Here is a 24,021-nt window from a genome sequence, read left to right on the forward strand (position 1 = left end):
AGGCAGCTACCGCACTGACATGCATTCTGATGGAAGAGGTTTTTAGACTTGACTGACAAATGCCAGAGATAGTCCAAAAACCTTGGGATTGGACAGGAAAAGGGATCAAGGGACTGCGAAGTGCACCATGATGTGTACCTTTTCCATTTATAGGAATAAGATTTTCTTGTGGAAGGCTTTTGTGAAACAATCAGGACACAAGAAACCGAATCTGAAAGGTTAAGTGGTTGAAGGATTAACCTTTCAACATCCATGCCGTCAGGGACAAGGCCTGAAGATTGGGATGGCGTAGGCATCCGTCGTTTTTAGTCATCAGATGCGGGTCCATACCCAAGGGAATGTGCCTGCGGATGGAGAGATCCTGGAGTATGGGAAACCACACTTGGCGTGGCCAGTGAGGTGCTATCAGGATCATGGTTCTTTTGTCCTGACGTAGCTTCACAAGAGTCTTCGAAAGAAGAGGAAGTGGAGGGAATGCATAGAGCAGACCGGTTGCCCACGAGAGGGAGAATGCATTTCTGGGCTGAGAGCGCTCGCTCCGAATGAGGGAGCAGTAATTGTCCACTTTGTGGTTCTGAGGGGACACAAAGAGGTCTGTCTGGGGGTATCCCCATTGGCGAAAGATTGAGGTCGCTACCGAGGGGTTGAGAGACTACTCGTGTGGCTGGAAGACGCGACTCAGTTTGTCTGCCAAGACATTGTCCACTCCCGGCAAGTAGGTGGACCTAAGGTACATCGAGTGGGAGAGCGCTTCCGCCCAAATCTGCGCAGCTTCCTGACACAGGAGGAAGGAGCCTGTGCCTCCCTGCTTGTTGACGTACCACATGGCCACCTGGTTGTCTGTCTGAATCAGGATGACGTGATTTGATAGGCGTTCCTGAAAAGCCCTGAGAGCATAACGCATTGCTCGAAGTTCTAGGAAGTTTATTTGATGTTTGGCTTCCTGTGGAGACAAAGATCCTTGTGTCTGTAGATTGTCCACGTGGGCTCCCCACCCGAGGTTGGAAGCGTCGGTGGTGAGAATGAGTTGAGGATCTGGCACTTGAAAGGGCAGTCCCTGGAAGAGATTGGTCTGATCTTTCCACCAGGCGAGAGACAGACTGAGTGAGTTGGTGATGTGGACAATGGTCAACAGAGGCTGAACAGCTTGAATCCATTGTGACCTCAGAGTCCAATGCATGAGTCTCATGGCCAGGCGGGCCATTGGAGTAACATGGACGGAGGACGCCATGTGTCCTAGCAGGACAAGGAATTGGCGAGCTGTTGCTGTATGTTGAGACTGCAACTGGTGAGCGAGGGCCACGAGTGTTAGCGCTCGTTGTCGAGGTAGAAAGGCTTTTGCCTGTAAAGTGTCCAAGTCTGCCCCAATGAACGACAAGTTTTGAGATGGGGTTAAATAGGATTTTCCCGTAATTGACAAGAAATACTAGAGAAATTAAAGTGTGTAGAGTGAAATCGAGGGACGACCGAGCGGCTTGCTGGGTTGGAGCCCTGATTAACCAGTCGTCTAGATAGGGGCAGACGTGCACACCCTCTTTCCTGAGGAAAGCTGCTACAACTACGAGACATTTGGAAGACTCGTGGTGCAGACGCTAGGCCGAAAGGAAGCACTCAATATTGATAGTGCTTTGGGCCTACTAAAAACCTGAGGTACTTGCAATGAGTTGGAGTGATCGCAATGTGTGTGTATGCGTCCTGGAGGTCCAGAGAGCAGAGCCAGTCTCCTCTTTGTAGAAGAGGTAGAAGCGAGCCCAAGCTTACCATCTTGAACTTTTCCCGCTGGAGGTACTTGTTGAGAGCACGTAGGTCCAGAATTGGATGAAGCCCCCCTGGATTTTTTGGGTATCAAAAAGTATCGGGAATAGAACCCTAGGCCTTGCTGCGAGAGTGGGACGGGTTCTACTGCTCTTAACTGGAGAAGAAGGGAAACCTCCTGCTCCAGAAGGACAGAGTGGTCGGATACTCTCCACGCCTGCAGAGGTGGTGAGTCCGGTGGAAGAGTAAGAAAGTTTAGGTGGTAACCCTGAGCAATGACTGCTAGCACCCATTGGTTGGCTGTGATTCATTGCCACATGTTGTGAAAGTGGCACAATCGACCTCCCACTGGTATGCTTGCAGAGGAATCAGACTGCTGCTCTCCAAGTGAAAGTCAAAAACCGGAAGCAGGCCCCGGCTGGGGAGCTGCTTGTGGCTTTTGCTTTCGGACCTGGTGAGGCTGAGGCTTTTGATAAGGTCTCGTAGTTCGGGACCTTGCTGGTGGAAGATAGTACTTCCTTGGATGGAAGAATGACTTCTTAGAGTCCTTCCTGAAGGGCTGTCTTAAGGGGAAGCCGGAAGGTATCGATGAGAGCTGTTTAAGGGTCTCATGATGGTCCTTTAATTCAGCCACTATTTGCTGGATCTGCTCACCGAACAGATTGTCTCCTACACATGGTAGGTCAGAAAGCCTATCTTGTACTTCTGGGCGAAGGTCAGAAGATTTGAGCCAGGCCCATCGTCTTGCCGAAATAGCAGCTGCAGACACTCTAGTAGAGGTGTCGAAGATATCATATGCTGTTCTTATCTCTTGCTTTCCTGCTTCAAACCCCTTGTTGACAAGGATTTGAAGCTGGTCTTGGAATTGTTCAGGCAGGGTTTCAGAGAAGTCCTGTATCTGTTTGAAGATGACCCTATTGTATAGGGTCATATACAGCTGGTAAGCAGCAATTCTGGAGATGAGCATGGCCCCTTGGAACACTCATCGACCAATATTGTCTAGGAACTTGTGTTCTTAAACATGAGGGGTAGATGAGTGAGGCTTCGTCCTTTTTGCTTTCTTTTGAGCCGATTCTACCACAACTGAGTGGTGGTCGAGCTGAGATTTTTGAAAGCCGGGGGCTGACTGCTTTTCTATGGACTGGGGCAATGGATCCAGGGTTTTCCCAGTTCTTTTTGAGGTGGTCAAGCAGAACTTGATGAATGGGAATGGAAGTGATCACTTTAGGGGCATCCAGGAACTGGAGCAACTCCATCATCTGGTGCCTATCATCCTGCTCCGTATGAAGCTGAAAAGGGACCAACTCAGACACTTCCTTCACAAAATTAATGAAAGAAAGGTCCTCTGGAGGAGAACGCTTTCTTTCAGTAGGAGAAGGAGGTGAAGGTAAGTCATCGATGTCTGAAGAAGTATCATCACCCCAGGTGTCATAAGGATCAGCAGACTGACCTGTAGGACGAGAAGGGGGTTGGATACCCGAAGGTCCCGGCCGAGGCTCTGAGAAAATCGAAGGAATTGCTGGGGGCACCGTGGACGGCCTGGAGGGCATCGGTGCCGGTATCGAAGGTGCCGACGTATGTATCGCCCCCGATGAATGAATTGGTGGCGAGGGACGAATTGGCATCGATGGCTGAGGCAAAACTCCCGAAGGAAGAATGCGGAATGGTGTTTCTCCTCCCAATGAAGCTGTCAACGGGGAGCGCACCGGAGCCATCGGAGACCCGGGAATCACCGGTGGAAGGGCAGTTATGAGTGCCTCCATCCGGAATAGCAGCGGTGTCAGCGCTGCTGGAATCTGGTCAATGACCAGTTCCACAATCGGTGCCAGTGTCGGTGCCGAAGGGACCTGGAGTCGTTGCATCGCCTTGTCGATGGCCTCCTGGACCAGCCGGGTCCAGTTCTTCTCGGAGACCTGGAGCAAGCAGCCCCGGCTCCGGAACAGAAGAGGGAGGCAGAGGCATAGCCGCAGGGACCACCTTTACAGGTGAAATTGCAGCTCCCAAACCTCGATCAGGTGAGGGTGGCCTCGATGACCCGGTCGGAGGAATGGTCGGTGCCTTTCCTGGACAGGGCTCCTTCGATGGTGGCTTGGACGGTGGCGAGGTCGATAATTTTGCTCCCTCGACGGTCCGAGTCTTACGATGTCGATGTTTCTCCGTACGATCCCCTCGATCCTGATGGGTAGTAACGGGCGCCGATGGCCGTGAAGACGTCGATGGCGGATGGTCACTGGACGGTGGTCGATGCTGGTGCGGCGTCGACGGTTCCGATGACGTCGATGGGATGGTCGGTGTCAGGGTGTGAGCATGGAAGAGGAGTCCCATCTTCTCCATCCTTGCCTTGCGACCTTTAGGTCGCATGAGGGCGCATTTGGTGCAAGTCAGGACATCATGCTCCTGGCCTAAACACATTACACAGACGCCATGAGGGTCTGTGATAGACATGGTGCGAGTACAGTCCAGGCACCGGCGGAACCCCGACGCCATGGCCATAGAAAAAATCGAGCCGCGGGATGGACGACAACCAGCAGGCCGCAAGGGCCAAACTCGACGGTAATCGAAGGAAAACTGTCAAAAAACTTACTGGAGTACCGCGGCTAGAGAGAAGTTAGAGGAGGGACCCCTGTGGGGCAATTTAACGTTAGTTAATTCCGTGAGGAAAATTCCTGTCAGGAATCTCCACAGAGCTCCTAAACCACAAGGCTACTGCAGCGCGGAAAAAAGAAGACTGAAGGGGGACCCCTGCTGGCTGCAGGGTTAGTGCCATGCTGAGCATGCCCAGTAGGGGCCAGTCAAATTTCTGGAAACTTTGATAGAAGTTTTCCGTGATTGGGCTCCATCCTGATGATGTCACCCATATGTGAGGACTACCATCCTGCTTGTCCTGTGAGAATAACTGGTTCACATTTATCTACATGTTTATTTATGCCTTCAAAAAAATCTAATAGATTTGTCAGAAAAGACTAAAAGAATCCTTTACCATCATATTCATTCAGCATTAAGAAGGAAAGTTGCAGTATTTGTTGCGTACAGGAAAAATAAGTTCTTACATGATAATTTACTTTCCTTGAGTCCAACCAGACCAGTCCAGATGCATGGATTATGCCTCCCAACCAGCAAATGGAGACAGAGACTAACAGGTTAGTTAACATCACTCCACAGACTCCTGTGCTGACCTCAGCCTTCCAGTAATCTAGGTAACAAGCTAAACATTTTTAATATAATAAATTTTCCCTCACCACCCCCCCAAACAAAAACCAGAGCTCTTGGATATGTAAGCCTTCCCTATCACTTCCTTACCAAACAAATGATACTCCAAGTTTATGAAACTATTAGTGACCTTTAATTACAGCAGAATTCTCCTGACATCTAAATGATGAAATTGAGCATACTTTTCTCCACCCAAGTCCCTTTGAAAGGAAGGGAGACACCATCTGGTTAAGATGAAAAAATGTGAAACCATCTCAGGAAAGAATAAAGGAACCATGATAATCTACACCACCTCGTCCAAAGAACCCAAAAAAGAATCTCTACAGAGCCTGCAGCTCTGAAATTCATCTGGTGGAACAGACTGCTACCAGAAAACATTACCAAGAGTAAGTAGCTTATGCAATGCCTCTCTTAAGAGGCTCAAATGGATGGCCAACCAGTATGACAACACTAAATTTCCAATTCCAGGAAGGTACTGATTCTCTTACCGAAGGCCAAATCAGCTTCACTTCCTGAAGAAAAGACGACACATTATGATAAGACAATAAAGGTCTGCCTATCAATCAGCCTCTAACAGGCAACAGCTGCTACCTGCACTTTGGGGCATTAAAGGCCAACCCTTATCCAATTCCCCCACAGCAATTCTTAGATAACCAGCATCAAGATTTTCTTAATCGAGCACCAATCCTCAAAGAACTTCCAAACTCTCACATATCCAAGGATGTGAAAACTTTCTTGGACCACAAAAGGATATTTACAGCCTTCTGGAAATATCATAAAAACATAAGAAATTGCCATGCTGGGTCAGACCAAGGGTCCATCAAGCCCAGCATCCTGTTTCCAAAAGAGGCCAAACCAGGCCACAAGAATCTGGCAATTACCCAAACACTAAGATGATCCCATGCTACTGATGCAATTAATAGCAGTGGCTATTCCCTAAGTAAACTTGATTAATAGCCATTAATGGACTTCTCCTCCAAGAACTTATCCAAACCTTTTTTGAACCCAGCTACACTAATTGCACTAACCACATCTTTTGGCAACAAGTTCCAGAGCTTTATTGTGCATTGAGTGAAAAAGAATTTTCTCCGATTAGTCTTAAATGTGCTACTTGCTAACTTCATGGAATGCCCCCTAGTCCTTCTATTATTCGAAAGTGTAACTAACTGATTCACATCTACTCGTTCAAGGCCTCTCATGATCTTAAAGACCTCTATCATATCCAACCTCAGCCGTCTCTTCTCCAAGCTGAACAGCCCTAACCTCTTCAGCCTTTCCTCATAGGGGAGCTGATCCATCCCCTTTATCATTTTGGTTGCACTTCACTGTACCTTCTCCATCGCAACTATATCTTTTTTGAGATGCGGCGACCAGAATTGTACACAGTATTCAAGGTACGGTCTCACCATGGAGCGACATAGAGGCATTATGACATTTTCCGTTTTATTAACCATTCCCTTCCTAATAATTCCTAACATTCTGTTTGCTTTTTTGACTGCTGCAGCACACTGAGCCGACAATTTTAAAGTATTATCCACTATGATGCCTAGATCTTTTTCCTGGGTGGTAGCTCCTAATATGGAACCTAACATCATTTAACTACAGCAAGAGTTATTTTTCCATATATTTGCAACACCTTGCACTTGACCACATTAAATTTCATCTGCCATTTGGATGCCCAATCTTCCAGTCTTGCAAGGTCCTCCTGTAATGTATCACAATCTGCTTGTGATTTAACTACTCTGAATAATTTTGTATCGTCCGCAAATTTGATAACCTCACTCGTCTTATTCCTTTCCAGATCATTTATATATATATTGAAAAACACCGGTCCAAGTACAGATCCCTGAGGCACTCCACTGTTTACCCTTTTCCACTGAGAAAACTGACCATTTAATCCTATTCTCTGTTTCCTGTCTTTTAACCAGTTTGTAATCCACAAAAGGACATCGCCTCCTATCCCATGACTTTTTAGTTTTCTTAGAAGCCTCTCATGAGGGACTTTGTCAAACACCTTCTGAAAATCCAAATACACTACATCTACCAGTTCACTTTTTTCCACATGTTCATTAACCCCTTCAAAAAAAAGAAGCAGATTTGTTAGGCAGACTTCCCTTGGGTAAATTCATGTTGACTGTGTTCCATTAAACCATGTCTTTCTATATGCTCTACGATTTTGATCTTGAGAATAGTTTCCACTATTTTCCCAGCACTGAGGTCAGGCTCACTGTTCTACAGTTACCCAGGTCGCCCCTGGAGCCTTTTTTAAATATTGGGGTTACATTGGCCACCCTCCAGTCTTCAGGTACAATGGATGATTTTAATGATAGATTTTAACTAATAGATCAGAAATTTCATTTTTGAGTTCCTTCAGTACCCTAGGATGCATACCATCCGGTCCAGGTGATTTGCTACTCTTTAGTTTGTCAATCTGGCCTACTACATCTTCCAGGTTCACAGTGATTTCGTTCAGTTCGTCTGACTCATCACCCCTGAAAACCATCTCCGGAACTGGTATCTCCCCAACATCCTCATTAGTAAACACAGAAGCAAAGAATTCATTTAGTCTTTCTGCAATGGCCTTATCTTCCCTAAGAGCCCCTTTAACCCCTCGGTCATCTAATGGTCCAACCAGCTCCCTCATAGGTTTCTTGCTTTGGATATATTTAAAAAAGTTTTTATTATGAGTTTTTGCCTCTAGGGCCAACTTCATTTCAAATTCTCTCATCGCCTGTCTTATCAATGTTTTACACTTAACTTGACAATGCTTATGTTTTATCCTATTTTCTTCAGATGGATCCTTCTTCCAACTTTTGAAAGATTTTTTTTGGCTAAAATAGCCTCTTTCACCTCACCTTTTAACCATGATGGTAATTGTTTTGCCTTCCTTCCACCTTTCTTAATGTGTGGAATACATATGGACTGCGCCTCTAGGATTGTATTTTTAAACAACGTCCATGCCTGTTGAACACTTTTAACCTTTGCAGCTGCACCTTTCAGTTTTTTCCTAACTATTTTCCTCATTTTAGCAGTTTCCCTTTTGAAAGTTTAGTGTTAGAGCTGCAGATTTACTTATTGTCCCCCTTCCAGTTACTAGTTTAAATTTGATCATGTTATGATCACTGTTGCCAAGTGGCCCCACCTCCGTTACCTCTCTCACCAAATCCTGCGTTCCACTAAGAATTAAATCTAAAATAGCTCCCTCTCTTGTTGGTTCCTGAACCAATTGCTCCATGAAGCAGTCATTTATTACATCCAGGAACTTTATGTCTCTAGCAAGTCCTGATGTTACATTTACCCAGTCAATATTGGGGTAATTGAAATCTACTCACACAAAGGAGTCGGCGGTTAACCACAACGTATAATCTAAATCACCCAAAAATGTGGAACCCAAATAACAATAGAATTGTTAGCCTAAGAAGGTGTCAGCAAGCCTTGACGTTATGTGTCACTTTCAAGCAGACACTAACCGGTCTTCTCTATCATTCACCTTCATCATAACTTTAATGCAAAAAATAGTATTTTTCTTTTTTCTTTTTCAAAAATCAATTAGTTAAAAGTGTCCTCCATTATTATAATGAAAAATGACTCTTTCATACATAAGATGGTAAACGAGCCCTACACGGGCCGGTGTTTCGCTTGAATAAGCTTCATCAGGGGCGTATAGAGATACTTCAAAGTAGAGCCATAAATCGTTTTTAGACGGGACCAGACGTCTCAACCATCTTGGAAACATTTCCTTGTTTCCTTGTTTCCAAGATGGTTTCCTTGTTTCCAAGATGGTTGAGACGTCTGGTCCCGTCTAAAAACGATTTATGGCTCTACTTTGAAGTATCTCTATACGCCCCTGATGAAGCTTATTCAAGCGAAACACCGGCCCGTGTAGGGCTCGTTTACCATCTTATGTATGAAAGAGTCATTTTTCATTATAATAATGGAGGACACTTTTAACTAATTGATTTTTGAAAAAGAAAAAAGAAAAATACTATTTTTTGCATTAAAGTTATGATGAAGGTGAATGATAGAGAAGACCGGTTAGTGTCTGCTTGAAAGTGACACATAACGTCAAGGCTTGCTGACACCTTCTTAGGCTAACAATTCTATTGTTATTTGGGTTCCACATTTTTGGGTGATTTAGGTAATTGAAATCTCCCATTATTAATGCACTGCCAAATTGGTTAGCTTCCCTGATTTCTCCTAGCATTTCATCATCTGTCTGACCATTTTGTCCAGGTGGACGGTAGTATACTATCACTATACTCTTACCCAAGAACATGGGATTTCTACCCATATAGATTCTACTGAGCATTTAGTCTCTTGTATGATCTTTATCCTGTTGGACTCTATACCCTCCCGGACATAAAGTGCCACACCCCCTTCTCTGACAGATAAGCCCTTGTCAAGGACCAAGCTGAAAATCAAAACCAAGATAAATCCTTGTGGTCCTGAACAGTAGGCCCCTTCAGTAGTTCCTTCAGTACCCTAGGATGCATACCATCCGGTCCAGGTGATTTGCTACTCTTTAGTTTGTCAATCTGGCCTACTACATCTTCCAGGTTCACAGTGATTTCGTTCAGTTCGTCTGACTCATCACCCCTGAAAACCATCTGCGGAACTGGTATCTCCCTAACATCCTCATTAGTAAAACCAGAAGCAAAGAATTAATTCCCTAACAGCCCCTTTAACTTCAGGAATTGCCATCCAAATTTCTATCTTCTTCACCACGCCTAACCAGGCCTCAGCTCACAGCACATGATACTTGTCTGTCAACTGCTGGAGACAAAGAACATTGGCAGGCTGAGTTCAACATGGGAGTCTGTAAGGGGTGATGTCAGCAAATGTTCGACTATCTCCATCTGCTGGTTGGGACGCATAACCCATGAATCTGGACTGGACTGGCTGGATGAAGAGGAAGTAACCATTTATAAATTTGAATTATTATAAAAAGATAACAGTATTACCTGACTACATGTGTGGCATTATATTTATTGATGTCTGCTGAGATACTGCAAAGACTCTTAGCTGCTTCTTGGCAGAATACTTGTTTTTCCCCTGAAAAATATTTTTACTATACATTTTTTGAAAATAAACAGTTTAACTATATCACAAGTAAATGTCTATTTCTTACAGTTTCTATTCTTGAAAGCTTCTTATATTTGGTATCATTATGAAAACTGAATTATTAACATAAAAACATAGAACATGATGGCAGAGAGAAACCATACAGCCCATCAGTTCATCTTTATAGTTCCCTTCCTCTCCCTCCGAGATATTCTGTGCTTGCTCCACACTCTCTTGAATTTTAATACTGTCTTTGATAGTATAAGGATGAAAAAAATGAGATGAGGACAAGCTGAGGTTTGCTCATCTTTAAACTAAAGACTGTACTGTCTTCACTTTTTTTTTTTTTTTTTAAATATAGTCCACTTTTCAGCACTTGACTGTCTTCAGTTCAGAACAGCAGTGCAAACAAGACACTGCGAAAATGAAATCTATAGCAATTGGGAGGCTAAAGCAAACACAGAGCAAAGGATTTACTGGATTTCTTTTAAAAGTTGGACATGGCACAGCTAAAACACAAAATAATGTCCACACACATATACACAATACATGGCTTGGCCACTGATTATTTTTACAGGAAGAATTTTTGTTTTTCACCAGAGTTTACCTGCCCCTGCTACACAAGAAGTCATGCTGCAAACCACAAAACTATCTTTTGGTGTACAGACTTTTTCTGTTATTTCCAGCTCATCTTCAGACTCATAAATAAAGCTCTAAACAGAACAAAAAGTTTGTTAAAATGGATATCCAGTATCAGGAAATTCAGCACTAATACAGCCTTGTTTAGAGTTCAATTTCTACATTAACTTGCCCACCCTTGACCTTTTTCTAACTTAATTTTTATTTTCAATGCACAACTATAGATTTTAAGACTTTCCACATATTTTTATATCCTCATTTAATTGTTTTATTTTACAAGAACTCCTTTTCACTTTGATTTTTCAGCAGTCATGCCAATAGCATGTTGGTTTCATCTGCTAAAGAGCATTATTATAGGATTTAATCACCACCTAATAGCTCTTACCTCCTGTTCAAAACTTTGTATACTAGAGCTGAGGGAACAAATATCGGGATCAGGTGTAACAAATTCATCCGATATATCCACAGAACGATATTCCGGAAACTTAGACACTGCATCTACTTCCTGTACAAAGTTAAAAAAGATTAATCAATCTGAAAAACCCATGTGGATGCAGGTACACTGTTCATCCCTCAGACACCTGGACAAGATAACACATGTCTGCCGTTTTGTACTCTGGAAGTACACACATCCTCTTACATATATCCTGGTAAAAAGAGTGGATAGGTATTGCCTGTCTCTTTTGGGGCAGGAGACAATTAAAAAGAAGTACTTCAGTTTCTCCCTCAACCTAAAACTCAGTGAAAATGGCCTTAGCCATTACAATGTCAAAATTGGAAAAGGAGATGTTCTAAAGTGGGACAACTGCTCTTAAGATGAGGTAGAGAGAGGTCAGCAAGGAGATCAGGGAATATTTTCCTTCAGAATCAACCTCTGCTGATTTAGAAGAATGATACTGAAGAACCTTCAGTCAGTCACTCTCAGTAAAGACTAGAGAAGACTGACAAACCTTTAGTCTGTGAGGGACATTTTCTGACCACAGTCTTTTTAAGTTACTGGCCTTTTCTACTACTGCCAAAAAAATAATCAATGCAAAATCAAATGGAGAATAGTGTCAAATAAAAGATGACCAAGTGAGAAAGAAAAAAATAGGGGTATTAACACAGGACCTGCAGGGAGCCACAAAAATGCAAGCTTGATGCAAGGATGACAAAAATAAAACAAAACAAGAAAATTAGATGGAATCTAGAAGAGAAGTGAAAAAAAACCCAACACAAAAATCACTTTTTTTTGAGAGGGCTGCTCTATGAAAAAACACCCCCTGACAGAAATCGAGGAAAAAAACAAGACTGAGGCACACTGTGGGCACTCAGCTGCATGAGAATCTCCTAGAAATGTCCAGCTAGCGATATCAGTAGGATTCACCCAGCTGTATGATGGGTGAACTGTTTGTCCTCAGAGAAAAGAAAATTGGTTCTTACCCGCTAATTTTCGTTCCTGTAATATCACAGATCAGTCCAGTCAAGTGGGTTTTTGTATTCCTATCAGCAGATGGGGCAGAGAACAAAAACTTTGAGGCACTGCTACATAACAGAGAGTGCCACCTGCAGTCCCTCAGTATTGACCTGTACCCAAGCCAAGATTAGAAAAAGAAAACCATGCCCCTAAAATAGGGCAAACTAGACCCCAGGGTTGGATTCCCCAGAAAACGGCAATTAAACTCTTAGCAACTGCTCAACTCAAAAGGACTAATAAGCTCTACAGTAAAGAGCTCTTCGGAGAGCATTTGAGAAAACACTAGGACAGTCAGTCTTTTGGCAGTAGCAACCGGGTAGAACCCTGGACTGATCTGTGGTATTACAGGAACGAAAATTAGCAGATAAGAACCACGCAGATAAGAACATACCCAGATCAGTCCAGACAAGTGGGATGTACCAAAGCACCCCTAGATCGAGCGGGAAACCGAAAGACCTGCTCTTAAAACAGTTTCACCAAAAACCGTGGCCTCCGGAAAGCGAAATCCAGACAATAATGCTTGGTAAAAGTATGAAGAGAGGACCAGACCGCAGCCCTATATATCTCCTGGGGAGAGACTAACTGACACTCCGCCCACCAGGCTGCCTGAGGATGAGTGGAATGTGCTTTTAGGCCAACCGGGATCATCCGACGCTTACAAACATAGGCAGCACAAATAGTCTCCTTCAACCAATGCACTAAAGAAGCTTTGGACGCCATCTCCCCTTTCTTTGCCCTGCCAAACAATACAAAAAGATGATCCGAGCTTCTGAAAGAATTGGTGACCTTCAAATAACGCAGCAGAGCATGCCGAACATCCAAAAGATGTAGATCCCTACCCATCTTGGGGTCCCGGGACCAGTCCTGGAAACCTGGTAATTCCACCGACTGATTAACATGAAAAGCAGAAATCACCTTCGGCAGGAAGGAAGGCTCCGTATGCAAGGAAACCTTATCAGAATAAATTTGCAGAAAGGGATCCCGACAAGAAAGAGTCTGAAGCTCCGATATCCTTCACACTGAGCAAATCACCACCAGGAAAACTATCTTCAAAGTTAAATCCTTTAGAGAAGCCAGAGCCAAGGGCTCAAAGGGGGCCTCACAGAGGACCCGCAACACTAGTTTGAGATTCCAGTCAGGACACCTTCCGAACTGGAGGTTTCAAATGTTTTATACCTTTCAGGAAATGGATGACTTTGGGATGAGAGGCCAAAGGCTTGCCCTGAACCTTACCCCTGAGGCAACAGAGGTCCGAAATTTGGACTCTCAGCAAGCTATAAGCCAAACCCTTGGACAAGCCCTGCTGCAGAAAGGATAAAATATGCGGGAAGGAAGAAATCAGCAGATCTACTTGCTGTTGAACACACGAGGTCTCAAAAACCTTCCAAACTCTGACATATGCCATGGAGGTAGCCTTGATGCAGGGCATGAAGGAGGGTAGCAATGACTGACTCAGAACAACCCTTCATTCGCAACCGCCACCTCTCAAAAGCCAAGCCGCGAGACAAAAGTGATCCTCCAGATCCGAAAATATGGGACACTGACATAACAACCCCCGCAGATGAGCTAATAGTAGGGGTCCGTCCACCGCCAGATGAACCAGGTCCACGAACCATGGTCGACACGGCCACTCAGGGGCTTCCAGAATCACAGAGCTGGGGTGGGCCTCTATGCACCACAGGCACACCAAAGCGTCGAGACCTACCAACCAACCTCCTGTCTGCGACTGAAGAACCGAGTCGTTTTCGCCTTGACCCGTGTCGCCATGAGGTCCAGTTGAGGGACCCCCCACTGGGCACAAATGAGGTTCCAGGCTTCCAGGGATAGTTCTCACTCCCCTGGATCCACTTGCTGATGGCTGAGAAAGTCCGCTTGCACACTGTCTACTCCAGTGACACGGAAAGATGCAATCCCTTCGAGATGTTTATTTAATTTATTTATTTTATTTAAAAACTTTTCTATACCGTCGCTAAGTTATATACCATCGCAACGGTTTACAAATAGGCACATAGACTAAGGTAAGTAAATGTAGGATGTTGTTCCGCCCATGTAAATAGCAATTGAGTTTCCCAAGCCATCGTGTGACTCCTGGTTCCTCCTTGACGGCTGATGTACGCCACCGTTGTCTCATTGTCTGAAAAGAGTGACCTTGCACCAGCAGCAGAAATTCTTCCAAGGCTCTGTGCACCACCCTAGTCTCCAATCAGGTGATGGAACCGGACTTCTCCTCCAGTGACCAAAGTCCCTGAGCTGAACGACCCAGGCACACAGCTCCCCAGCCCTGAAACTGGCATCAGTGGTCACCACCACCCAATCTGGGACTTCGAAACTCAGTGCCTTCTCCAACTGGGGCCAGGATAGCCACCACGACAGGCTGGCACTGATTTCCTTCTCTAGTGGTAACAGGTGGTACTGCTCAGACATTGGATCCCAGCTGGATAACAGGTATCGCTGCAGCAGGCGCATGTGAGCAAAGGCCCACGGAACCATCTCCAACATCGAGGCCATGGAACCCAAAACTTGTAAATAATCCCAGACCTTTGGAACTTGGAGATGTAACAGTCGAGCACCTGCTGTTACAATTTGGCTAACCTGTCTGCCATCAGGAACACCTGGCTGCACCAGGTATCGAACTGGGCCCCTATGTATTCCAGGGATTGAGAAGGCATCAGCTGACTCTTTGCCAGATTGATCACCCAACCAGGAGAGCTTAATGTCTGGATAATGCAGTCCACCGCACAAACATACTCCTCCTGTGTCTTGCCCCGGATGAGCCAATCGTTGAGGTTTGGGTGTACCAACACCCCCCCTTCCTTAAGGCCGCCGTTACCACTACCATCATCTTCGTGAAGGTCTGTGGAGCCGAGGCTAGCCCGAACGGGACTGCTTGGAACTGGAAGTGCTGCCCCAGCACTTTGAACCTCAGGAACTACTGATGGACCTGCCGTATAGGGATATGCAAGTAAGCCTTGGTGCGATCCAACTACGCCAGAAATTCTCCCTTGCAGACTGCCGCAATCACTGTGCGCAGTGTCTCCATCCGGAAACGTGGGACCTTCAAGCTCAGGTTTACCTTCTGTAGATCTAAGATGGGACAGAAGGAGCTCTCCTTCTTTGGAACCACAAAGTAAACACAGTACCTTCCTTGCCCCTGCTTTTTGCTGGCACCGGGAGAATAGCCTCCAGAATTAACAACCTTTGTAGGGTTCTTTCCACAGCCTCCCGTTTGCTGCATGAAACACAGCGCGACTCCAGAAAGGCTTCTCTGAGCGGTTGAGAAAATTCTAAGGTGTAGCCGTCTCTTATCACCTCGAGCATCCACTGATCGGATGTAATCTTCACAAACTCCATGTAAAAATAGGACAACTGCTCCCAACCGCTATCTGGGGGGAGAGGGCGGGCTGGATCTCATTGAGATAGCTTCCTCCGGCCCCCTGACCGGAACCTCCCCTGGAGGATCGGCCAGTGGTCCGAAAGGACTGCTGACGGCTGGACAGCTGCTTAGATCCAGAGGTCGCTCCACTTCTGGAGTGAAATTGCCTTGGTTCCCAAAAATGAGAGCGACCAGAGAAGGACTTCTTAAATTTCTTCCTGTCCTCTGGCAGTCTACTGCCTTTGGTTTCTCCCAATGACTTCATAAGCTGATCCAAATCCTCTCCGAAGAGAAGCTTCCCTTTAAAAGGAAGGTGAAATAACTGGAACTTGAACCACATGTCTGCAGACCAGTTGCGCAGCCACAGACGTCGCCTCGCCGCCACCGCAGAGACCATATCGTGTGCCGCTGTGCACACCAAATCATACAAAGTGTCCACCACATAGGCTACCGCTGCCTCCAGGTGGGCCACTTGCACAGGTCAGAGTACTCCCGAAGCCGCCGACTCCTGAGTCTTCTGAATCCAAAATAAGCAGAAGCGCTGCATCATGCTAGCGCAGACCACCGTGCGGAGACTTAATGCAAACACCTCGAACATCCGTTTGAGTTGAATCTCCAGTATGCGGTCCTGCACATCCTTCAGGGTGGCAGCCCCTGCCACAAGAATCGTGGTCTTCTTGGTAACCGCCGAGACTGCCGCATCCAACTTAGGAGTCTTAAGATGGTCCAAATGTTCTCCAACAGGAGGTAGAGCTTAAACATCACCCTCCCCACCTTCAAGCTTGCCTCCGGGGTATCCCACTCCCAGATAATCAGCTTTTGAATCTTCTTTGGAATAGGGAAAGCGCTAGGCGGACCTCTGAGACCATCCAGGACTGGATTAACTCCTTCGTTATCTGACTCTTCCTGAGCCAGGTTTACCCCCAATTCCTCCAAAACCTGGGGGATAAGACGACTCAGTTCCTCCCTCTTAAACAGATGGACCACTTGGGGGTCGTCCCCATCATTCCCGTCACCTTCAAGGAGGATCTGATTGTCCTTAATGTCGTCCGGACCGGGAGTGAGTTCCTCATCTGGATCATCCAGGTCCACTACCAGGGAGGAATCCCCATCCCCATGCGGTTCTTCTGAATCTAGCATGACCTGTCGGTCCACATCAGGATGCACAACATGAGACCCTCGAAGCTAGGAAACCTGAGTCGGAGACACCTCTGAGGACTGTTGAGGTCTCGTGGAGGAACCCAGGCCTTTCTCCCTGGGTCTATGCTTAGCCACCTTCTTAGCCACGAAGGCCTCGTATAACAGGAGGATAAATTTGGGAGAAAAATCACTGGAGGCCAGACTCGAACCATCCTCACCCCCCTGCTCAGTACCTTGCACCACAGGAGATAGGAGGAGAGGACCATCAGTAGGAGCCCCGCCGACTGGAATGCACCGGTTTGGAGCCCCTTCAGAGGCAGCGGGTACGAGATCCCCCACATTGGCCCCTGTCACGGTCCCTGATGACCGAGAAGTCCTCCTGGACGTCTGAGGCTTAAAGAAGGATCCCTCTCCCTCCACAGCACAAGAAGTGCAAAGGGAGAGGGAGTTTAGGTTCGCAGACCACATTCCACAGGCTTTGCAAGCCTCAATTCATGGCTTGTCCACCATAAAATAGCCCCTGCAGGAGAAACGGAGCGAAAATGGCCCGCCCACGTGGTCTGGAGACTGCTGGAGGCGCTGCCATGCTAGAACTGCCGGCGAGTGGGAGAAACTGCAGTGGTGGGAAGAGACACGCCTGCATGCCCAAAATAGTCTCGCTGCTCGCGAGGAAGGCCTCCGCGCTGAAAAAACAGACTGCTCTCAACAGACAGGACTCACTTGTGTCCGTCCCCCCCCCCCCCCGACACGGCCTCAGAACGCCGGGGCTTGACTGCTCATGGCACTGCCGTGAGCCTCTCTGCTCAAGAAGAGGAAAGCACTGTTTTGTTTTGAAAACTAACAAAAAACAACCAAGGAATAAAGAAAAACCCTGCAGGGGGATACTTTCCTGAGCGAGTCAGCAGTGGCTAGGAGGGGACCTCAGGGCACCGAGAGGAAGCAAGTTCCCTGGCTATCAGGGGCTCCGGGAATCATGGGCTAGCACCGCCAGGGATATCCAAAAGAAAATTATTCCTTACCTGCTAATTTTCGTTCCTGTAGTACCAAGGATCAGTCCAGACAGTGGGTTATCTCCCCCTTCCAGCAGATGGAGTCAAATAGAACTTTGAAGGATGCTTCCTTATAAGGAGCCAAACATTGAAATGGTGGTATGCTAATGCCAGAAGTCTAAGAAGTAAGATGGGAGAATTAGAATGTATAGCAGTGAATGATGACATAGATTTAATTGGCATCTCAGAGACATGGTGGAAGGAGGACAACCAATGGGACAGTGCTATACCGGGGTACAAATTATATCGCAATGACAGAGGAGCACCCGGGAGGCGGTGTGGTGCTTTATGTCCAGGATGGCATAGAGTCCAACAGGATAAACATCCTACACGAGACTAAATGCACAATCGAATCTTTATGGGTAGAAATCCCTTGTATGTTGGGGAAGACTATAGTGATAGAAGTATACTACCATCCATCTGGTCAAGATGTGAGACTGACAGTGAAATGCTAAAAGAAATTAGGGAAACTAACCAAATTGGTAGTGCGGTAATAATGGGAGACTTCAATTACCCCAATATTGACTGGGTAAATGTATCATCGGGACACGCTAGAGAAATAAAGTTCCTGGATGGAAAAAATGATAGCTTTATGGAGCAATTGGTTCAGGAACCGACGAGAGAGGGAGCAATTTTAGATATAATTCTCAGTGGAGAACAGGATTTGGTGAGAGAGGTAACGGTGGTGGGGCCACTTGGCAACAGTGATCATAATACGAGCAAATTTGATTTAATGACTGGAAGGGGGACAGTAAGCAAATCCACGGCTCTCGTGCTAAACTTTCAAATGGGAAACTTTGATAAAATGAGAAAAATAGTTAGGAAAAAACTGAAAGGAGCAGCTACAAAAGTAAGTGTGCAAAAGGCGTGGTCGTTGTTAAAAAATACCATCCTAGAAGCACAATCCAGATGTATTCCACACATTAAGAAAGGTGGAAAGAAGGCAAAACAATTACCGGCATGGTTAAAAAGGGAGGTGAAATAAGCTATTTTAGCCAAAAGATCTTCATTCAAAAATTGGAAGAAGGATCCAACAGAAGAAAATAGGATAATGCATAAATGTTGGCAAGTTAAATGTAAGACATTGATAAGACAGTCTAAGAGAGAATTTGAAAAGAAGATGGCCGTAGAGGCAAAAACTCACAGTAAAAACTTTTTAAAATATATCCGAAGCAGAAAGCCTGTGAGGGAGTCAGTTGGACCGTTAGATGATCGAGGGGTTAAAGGGGCACTTAGAGAAGATAAGGCCATCGCGGAAATATTAAATGATTTCTTTTCTTCGATGTTCACTGAAGAGGATGTTGGGGAGGTACCCGTACTGGAGAAGGTTTTCATGGGTAATGATTCAGATGGACTGAACCAAATCACGGTGAACCTAGAAGATGTGGTAGACCTGATTGACAAACTTAAGAGTATTAAATCACCTGGACCAGATGGTATACACCCCAGAGTTCTGAAGGAACTAAAAAATGAAATTTCAGACCTCTTAGTAAAAATTTGTAACCTGTCATTAAAATCATCCATTGTACCTGAAGACTGGAGGATAGCTAATGTAACCCCCATATTTAAAAAGGGCTCCAGGGGCGATCCGGGAAACTACAGACCGGTTAGCCTGACTTCAGTGCCAGGAAAAATAATGGAAAGTATTCTAAACATTAAAATCACAGAACATATAGAAAGATATGGTTTAATGGAACAAAGTCAGCATGGCTTTACCCAAGGCAAGTCTTGCCTCACAAATCTGCTTCACTTTTTTGAAGGAGTTAATAAACATGTGGATAAAGGTGAACCTGTAGATGTAGTGTACTTGGATTTTCAGAAGGCATTTGACAAAGTTCCTCATGAGAGGCTTCTAGGAAAAATAAAAAAGTCATGGGATAGGTGACTATGTCCTTTCGTGAATTACAAACTGGCTAAAAGACAGGAAACAGAGAGTAGGATTAAATGGACAATTTTCTCAGTAGAAGGGTGTGGGCAGTGGAGTGCCTCAGGGATCTGGAATGGGACCCTTACTTTTCAATATATTTATAAATGATCTGGAAAGAAATACAAGTGAGGTAATCAAATTTGCAGATGATACAAAATTGTTCAGAGTAGTTAAATAACAAGCAGATTGTGATAAATTGCAGAAAGACCTTGTGAGGCTGGAAAATTGGGCATCAAAATGGCAGATGAAATTTAATGTGGACAAGTGCAAGGTGATGCATATAGGGGAAAATAACCCATGCTATAGTTACACAATGTTAGGTTCCATATTAGGTGCTACTACCCAAGAAAGAGATCTAGGTGTCATAGTGCATAACACATTGAAATCGTCGGTTCAGTGTGCTGCGGCAGTCAAAAAAGCAAACAGAACGTTGGGAATTATTAGAAAGGGAATGGTGAATAAAACGGAAAATGTCATAATGCCTCTGTATCGCTCCATGGTGAGACCGCACCTTGAATACTGTGTACAATTCTGGTCGACGCATCTCAAAAAAGATATAATAGCAAAGCTTTTGATACGGTCCTGCACAGGAGACAGATGAATAAAATGAGAAGCTTAGGAGTGAGTGTCGAGGTGGTGGCCTGGATTGCAAACTGGTTGACGGACAGAAGATAATGTGTGATGGTAAATGGATCTCTATCTGAAGAGAGAGCGGTGTACCGCAAGGATCGGTGTTGGGACCGGTCCTGTTCAATATCTTTGTGAGTGACTTTGAGGATGGGATAGAAGGTAAGGTTTGTCTTTTTGTAGATGACACTAAGATCTGCAACAGAGTGGACACGCCGGAAGGAGTGGAAAGAATTAGACGGGATTTAAGGAAGCTGGAAGAGTGGTCGAAGATATGGCAGATGCGATTCAATGCCAAGAAGTGCAGAGTCATGCATATGGGGAGTGGAAATCCGAATGAACTGTATTCGAATGGGGGAGAGAGGCTGATGTGCACGGAGCAGGAGAGAGACCTTGGGGTGATAGTGTCTAATGATCTGAAGTCGCCGAAACAATGTGACAAGGCGATAGCTAAAGCCAGAAGAATTCTGGGCTGCATAGAGAGAGGAATATCGAGTAAAAAAAAGGGAAGTGATTATCCCCTTGTACAGGTCCTTGGTGAGGCCTCACCTGGAGTACTGTGTTCAGTTCTGGAGACCGTATCTCCAAAGAGACAGAGACAAGATGGAGGCGGTCCAGAGAAGGGCGACCAAAAAGGTGGATGGTCTTCATCAAATGACTTATGAGGAGAGATTGAAGAATCTAAATATGTATACCCTGGAGGAAAGGAGGAGCAGAGGTGATATGATATAGACTTTCAGATACTTGAAAGGTTTTAATGATCCAAAGACAACGACAAACCTTTTCCGTCAGAAAAAAATCAACAGAACCAGGGGTCACGATTTGAAGCTCCAGGGAGGAAGACTCAGAACCAATGTCAGGAAGTATTTCTTCACGGAGAGGGTGGTGGATGCCTGGAATGCCCTTCCGGAGGAAGTGGTGAAGACCAGAACTGTGAAGGACTTCAAAGGGGCTTGGGATAAACACTGTGGATCCATAAAGTCTAGAGGACGTGAATGAAGAGTGGGTGGCTCGCGGGAATGACGACTACTACCTGGAGATAATACCCTTATTCAATAAACATACACATGGTTAATGTGACTCGAACATTGTTTTAAGCTTCAACAGCAAGAGGAAATATGGAAAAAAGGATTTGCATTCACAAAAAAGCGGGGAGTAACTTGCTTGTTACAGCGGTTACTACCCCAAACCAAATAAGCCTGATACTTCACTTCACTGCATATCCACCATAGCTCTCTGCTTCAACGGCAGGGGAGAAAGACTGATACTTCACGCATATCCAGCTTAGCTCTCTGCTTCAATGGCAGGGGAGAAAGACTGATACTTCACGCATATCCAGCATAGCTCTCTGCTTCAACGGCAGGGGAGAAAGTCTGATACTTCACTTTCAATGCATATCCAGCATAACTCTCTGCTTCAATGGCAGGAGGGAATGAAGAAAAGTGGATCTATATAAAGACAACAACCAACAAGGACTGAATTACATAGTCTGGGTAAACAAATAAGCATGGGTGTAGCTTGCTTATTGCTGCGGTTACTACCCCTAACTAATTAAGCTAGATATTTCAGTTAGATGCAGTTTCAACACTGCTCTCTACATTAATGGTGGGGGGTGGAAGAGAAATAGAACCAAAAGGTTACTAAGAACCAAGAGTAACAGATAAGTATGAGGGGAAAAAAAAAAAGTGTGAAGCTTGCTGGGCAGACTGGATGGGCCGTTTGGTCGTCTTCTGCCGTCATTTTCTATGTTTCTATGGAGAAGGTACATAGAAGGGTGACCAAAATGATAAAGGGAATGGAACAGCTCCCCTATGAGGAAAGACTAAAGAGGTTAGGACTTTTCAGCTTGGAGAAGAGACGGCTAAGGGGGGATATGATAGAGGTGTTTAAAATCATGAGAGGTCTAGAACGGGTAGATGTGAATCAGTTTTTTACTCTTTTGGATAATAGAAAGACACTCCATGAAGTTAGCATGTGGCACATTTAAAACTAATCGGAGAAAGTTCTTTTTCACTCAACGCACAATTAAACTCTGGAATTTGTTGCCAGAAGATGTGGTTAGTGCAGTTAGTATAGCTGTGTTTAAAAAAGGATTGGATAAGTTTTTGAAGGAGAAGTCCATTACCTGCTATTAATTAAGTTGACTTAGATAATAACCACCACTATTACTAGCAACGGTAACATGGAATAGACAGTTTTTGGGTACTTGCCAGGTTCTTATGGCCTGGATTGGCCACTGTTGGAAACAGGATGCTGGGCTTGATGGACCCTTGGTCTGACCCAGTATGGCATTTTCTTAGTGCACCCTCTACTAATCCTCAGTATGGAGTATATCAAAGCAAAGAGGAAAATCAGGATGGATCAAGAACAATAGAATTAAGTAACAAATAACAGTATGCAAAAGGCACAAAACAGTGTCAAACAACAAACTTGCAGAATGAACCTTTAACCAGCCAAAGGAAAAAAGGCACTGAAGAACAATTTGAGCAGAGAGGCAATCCCAAACCCAATAAAACAGTCAGGGAGGGCATCTGGACTGATCCTTGGCACTACAGGAACGAAAATTAGCAGGTAAGGAATAATTTTCTTTTCCCTGTACGTACCAGGATCAGTCCAGACAGTAGGATGTACCAAAGCTTCCCTACGTAGGGTGAGCCCCAGAAAGTCCTGCTCGAATGACCCTAAAGCCAAAGGAGCCAAAAGTAGGCGACTGTATGTGTAGACGAAAATGATGAGCAAAGGTATGTAACGATTTCCAAGTTGCCGCTCGACAAATCTCCTGGAACGAGACCGATTGCATCTCCGCCCAGGAAGCAGCCTGAGCTCGAAGAGAATGGGCCTTGACATCTGCCGGAGGTTGTCGACCCACTCCAATGAAGGCCACCGAGATCGCCTCCTTCAGCCAGCGAGCAATGGTAGTTTGAGACGCCTTGGCCCCCTTCCTTGGACCATGCCAGAGAACAAAAAGATGGTCCAACAAGCGAAAATCATTAGTGACTTCCAGATAGCGAATGAGGATACGCTTGACATCTAGCTTGCGTAGATCCACCAATGCGTCCGCTGAGATGGACGGAAGCTCTACCATCTGATTCAAGTAGAACTCGGAAACCATCTTGGGCAGAAAAGCAGGCACAGTGCGCAAGGAAACTCCCGAATCCATTTCGGGATGTCGAAAGGAATTCCCTGGAGAAGATGAGACAGGTTGAACCACCACGAGAGACTGTCCTTGCCTCCCTGTGGGAGAGGAAGGATGGCTTGGAAGTCCCGAGACACCGGCTTCCGCGGGAGCGCAAGGCGCGCTGTAAGGGATGCATATGTGCAAACGCCCAGGGGACCAGATAGATGGTGGAAGCCATGCATCCCAGGACCTGGAGGTAATCCCACGTCATTGGAAGTGAGAGACTGATGAATCACTGTATCTGAGCTATGAGTGTATGAGCCCTGTCCGGGGGCAGAGACACCTTGCCCAGCGCTTTGTCGAAATGCGCCCCCAGGAAGTCCAGAGACTGAGATGGAGAAAGGTTGCTCTTGGCGAAGTTGACCACCCAACCGAGGGAGTGAAGAAGCGTCAACACCTTGTCAACTGCCTGGCGGCACTGGGCTGAGGACTTTGCCCGAATGAGCCAGTCGTCCAGGTATGGGCGCACCAAGACTCCTTCCCTCGGAGAGCGGCAGCTACTACTATCATCACCTTCGTGAAGGTTCGAGGAGCGGTCGCAGGACCAAAGGGTAGAGCCTGGAACTGGAAATGCTGTCCCAGAATCTTGAATCGCAGAAAACGCTG

General features: G+C 45.6%; 1 protein-coding gene across 6 annotated transcripts in view; it reads right to left on the reverse strand.

The window, feature by feature from the left end:
- TEX14 (testis expressed 14, intercellular bridge forming factor) overlaps positions 1–24,021 on the reverse strand; it is a 608,800-nt gene that overhangs the window by 245,118 nt on the left and 339,661 nt on the right. For all 6 annotated transcript variants that reach the window (XR_003858113.1, XR_003858112.1, XR_003858111.1 and 3 more), the window contains exons 19-21: positions 11,051–11,170; positions 10,634–10,739; positions 9,927–10,017 (exon numbers count right to left, since the gene is read on the reverse strand). Coding sequence is in view for 3 of the 6 variants with exons in the window: in XM_029611460.1 (XP_029467320.1) it covers positions 9,927–10,017; positions 10,634–10,739; positions 11,051–11,170 (317 nt within the window). In the remaining 3 variants the exon portion in view is untranslated. The remainder of the gene's footprint in view (positions 1–9,926; positions 10,018–10,633; positions 10,740–11,050; positions 11,171–24,021) is intronic.

The sequence above is a fragment of the Rhinatrema bivittatum genome, chromosome 8, assembly GCF_901001135.1.
Source record: "Rhinatrema bivittatum chromosome 8, aRhiBiv1.1, whole genome shotgun sequence".
In the NCBI taxonomy this organism is placed as follows: domain Eukaryota; kingdom Metazoa; phylum Chordata; class Amphibia; order Gymnophiona; family Rhinatrematidae; genus Rhinatrema; species Rhinatrema bivittatum.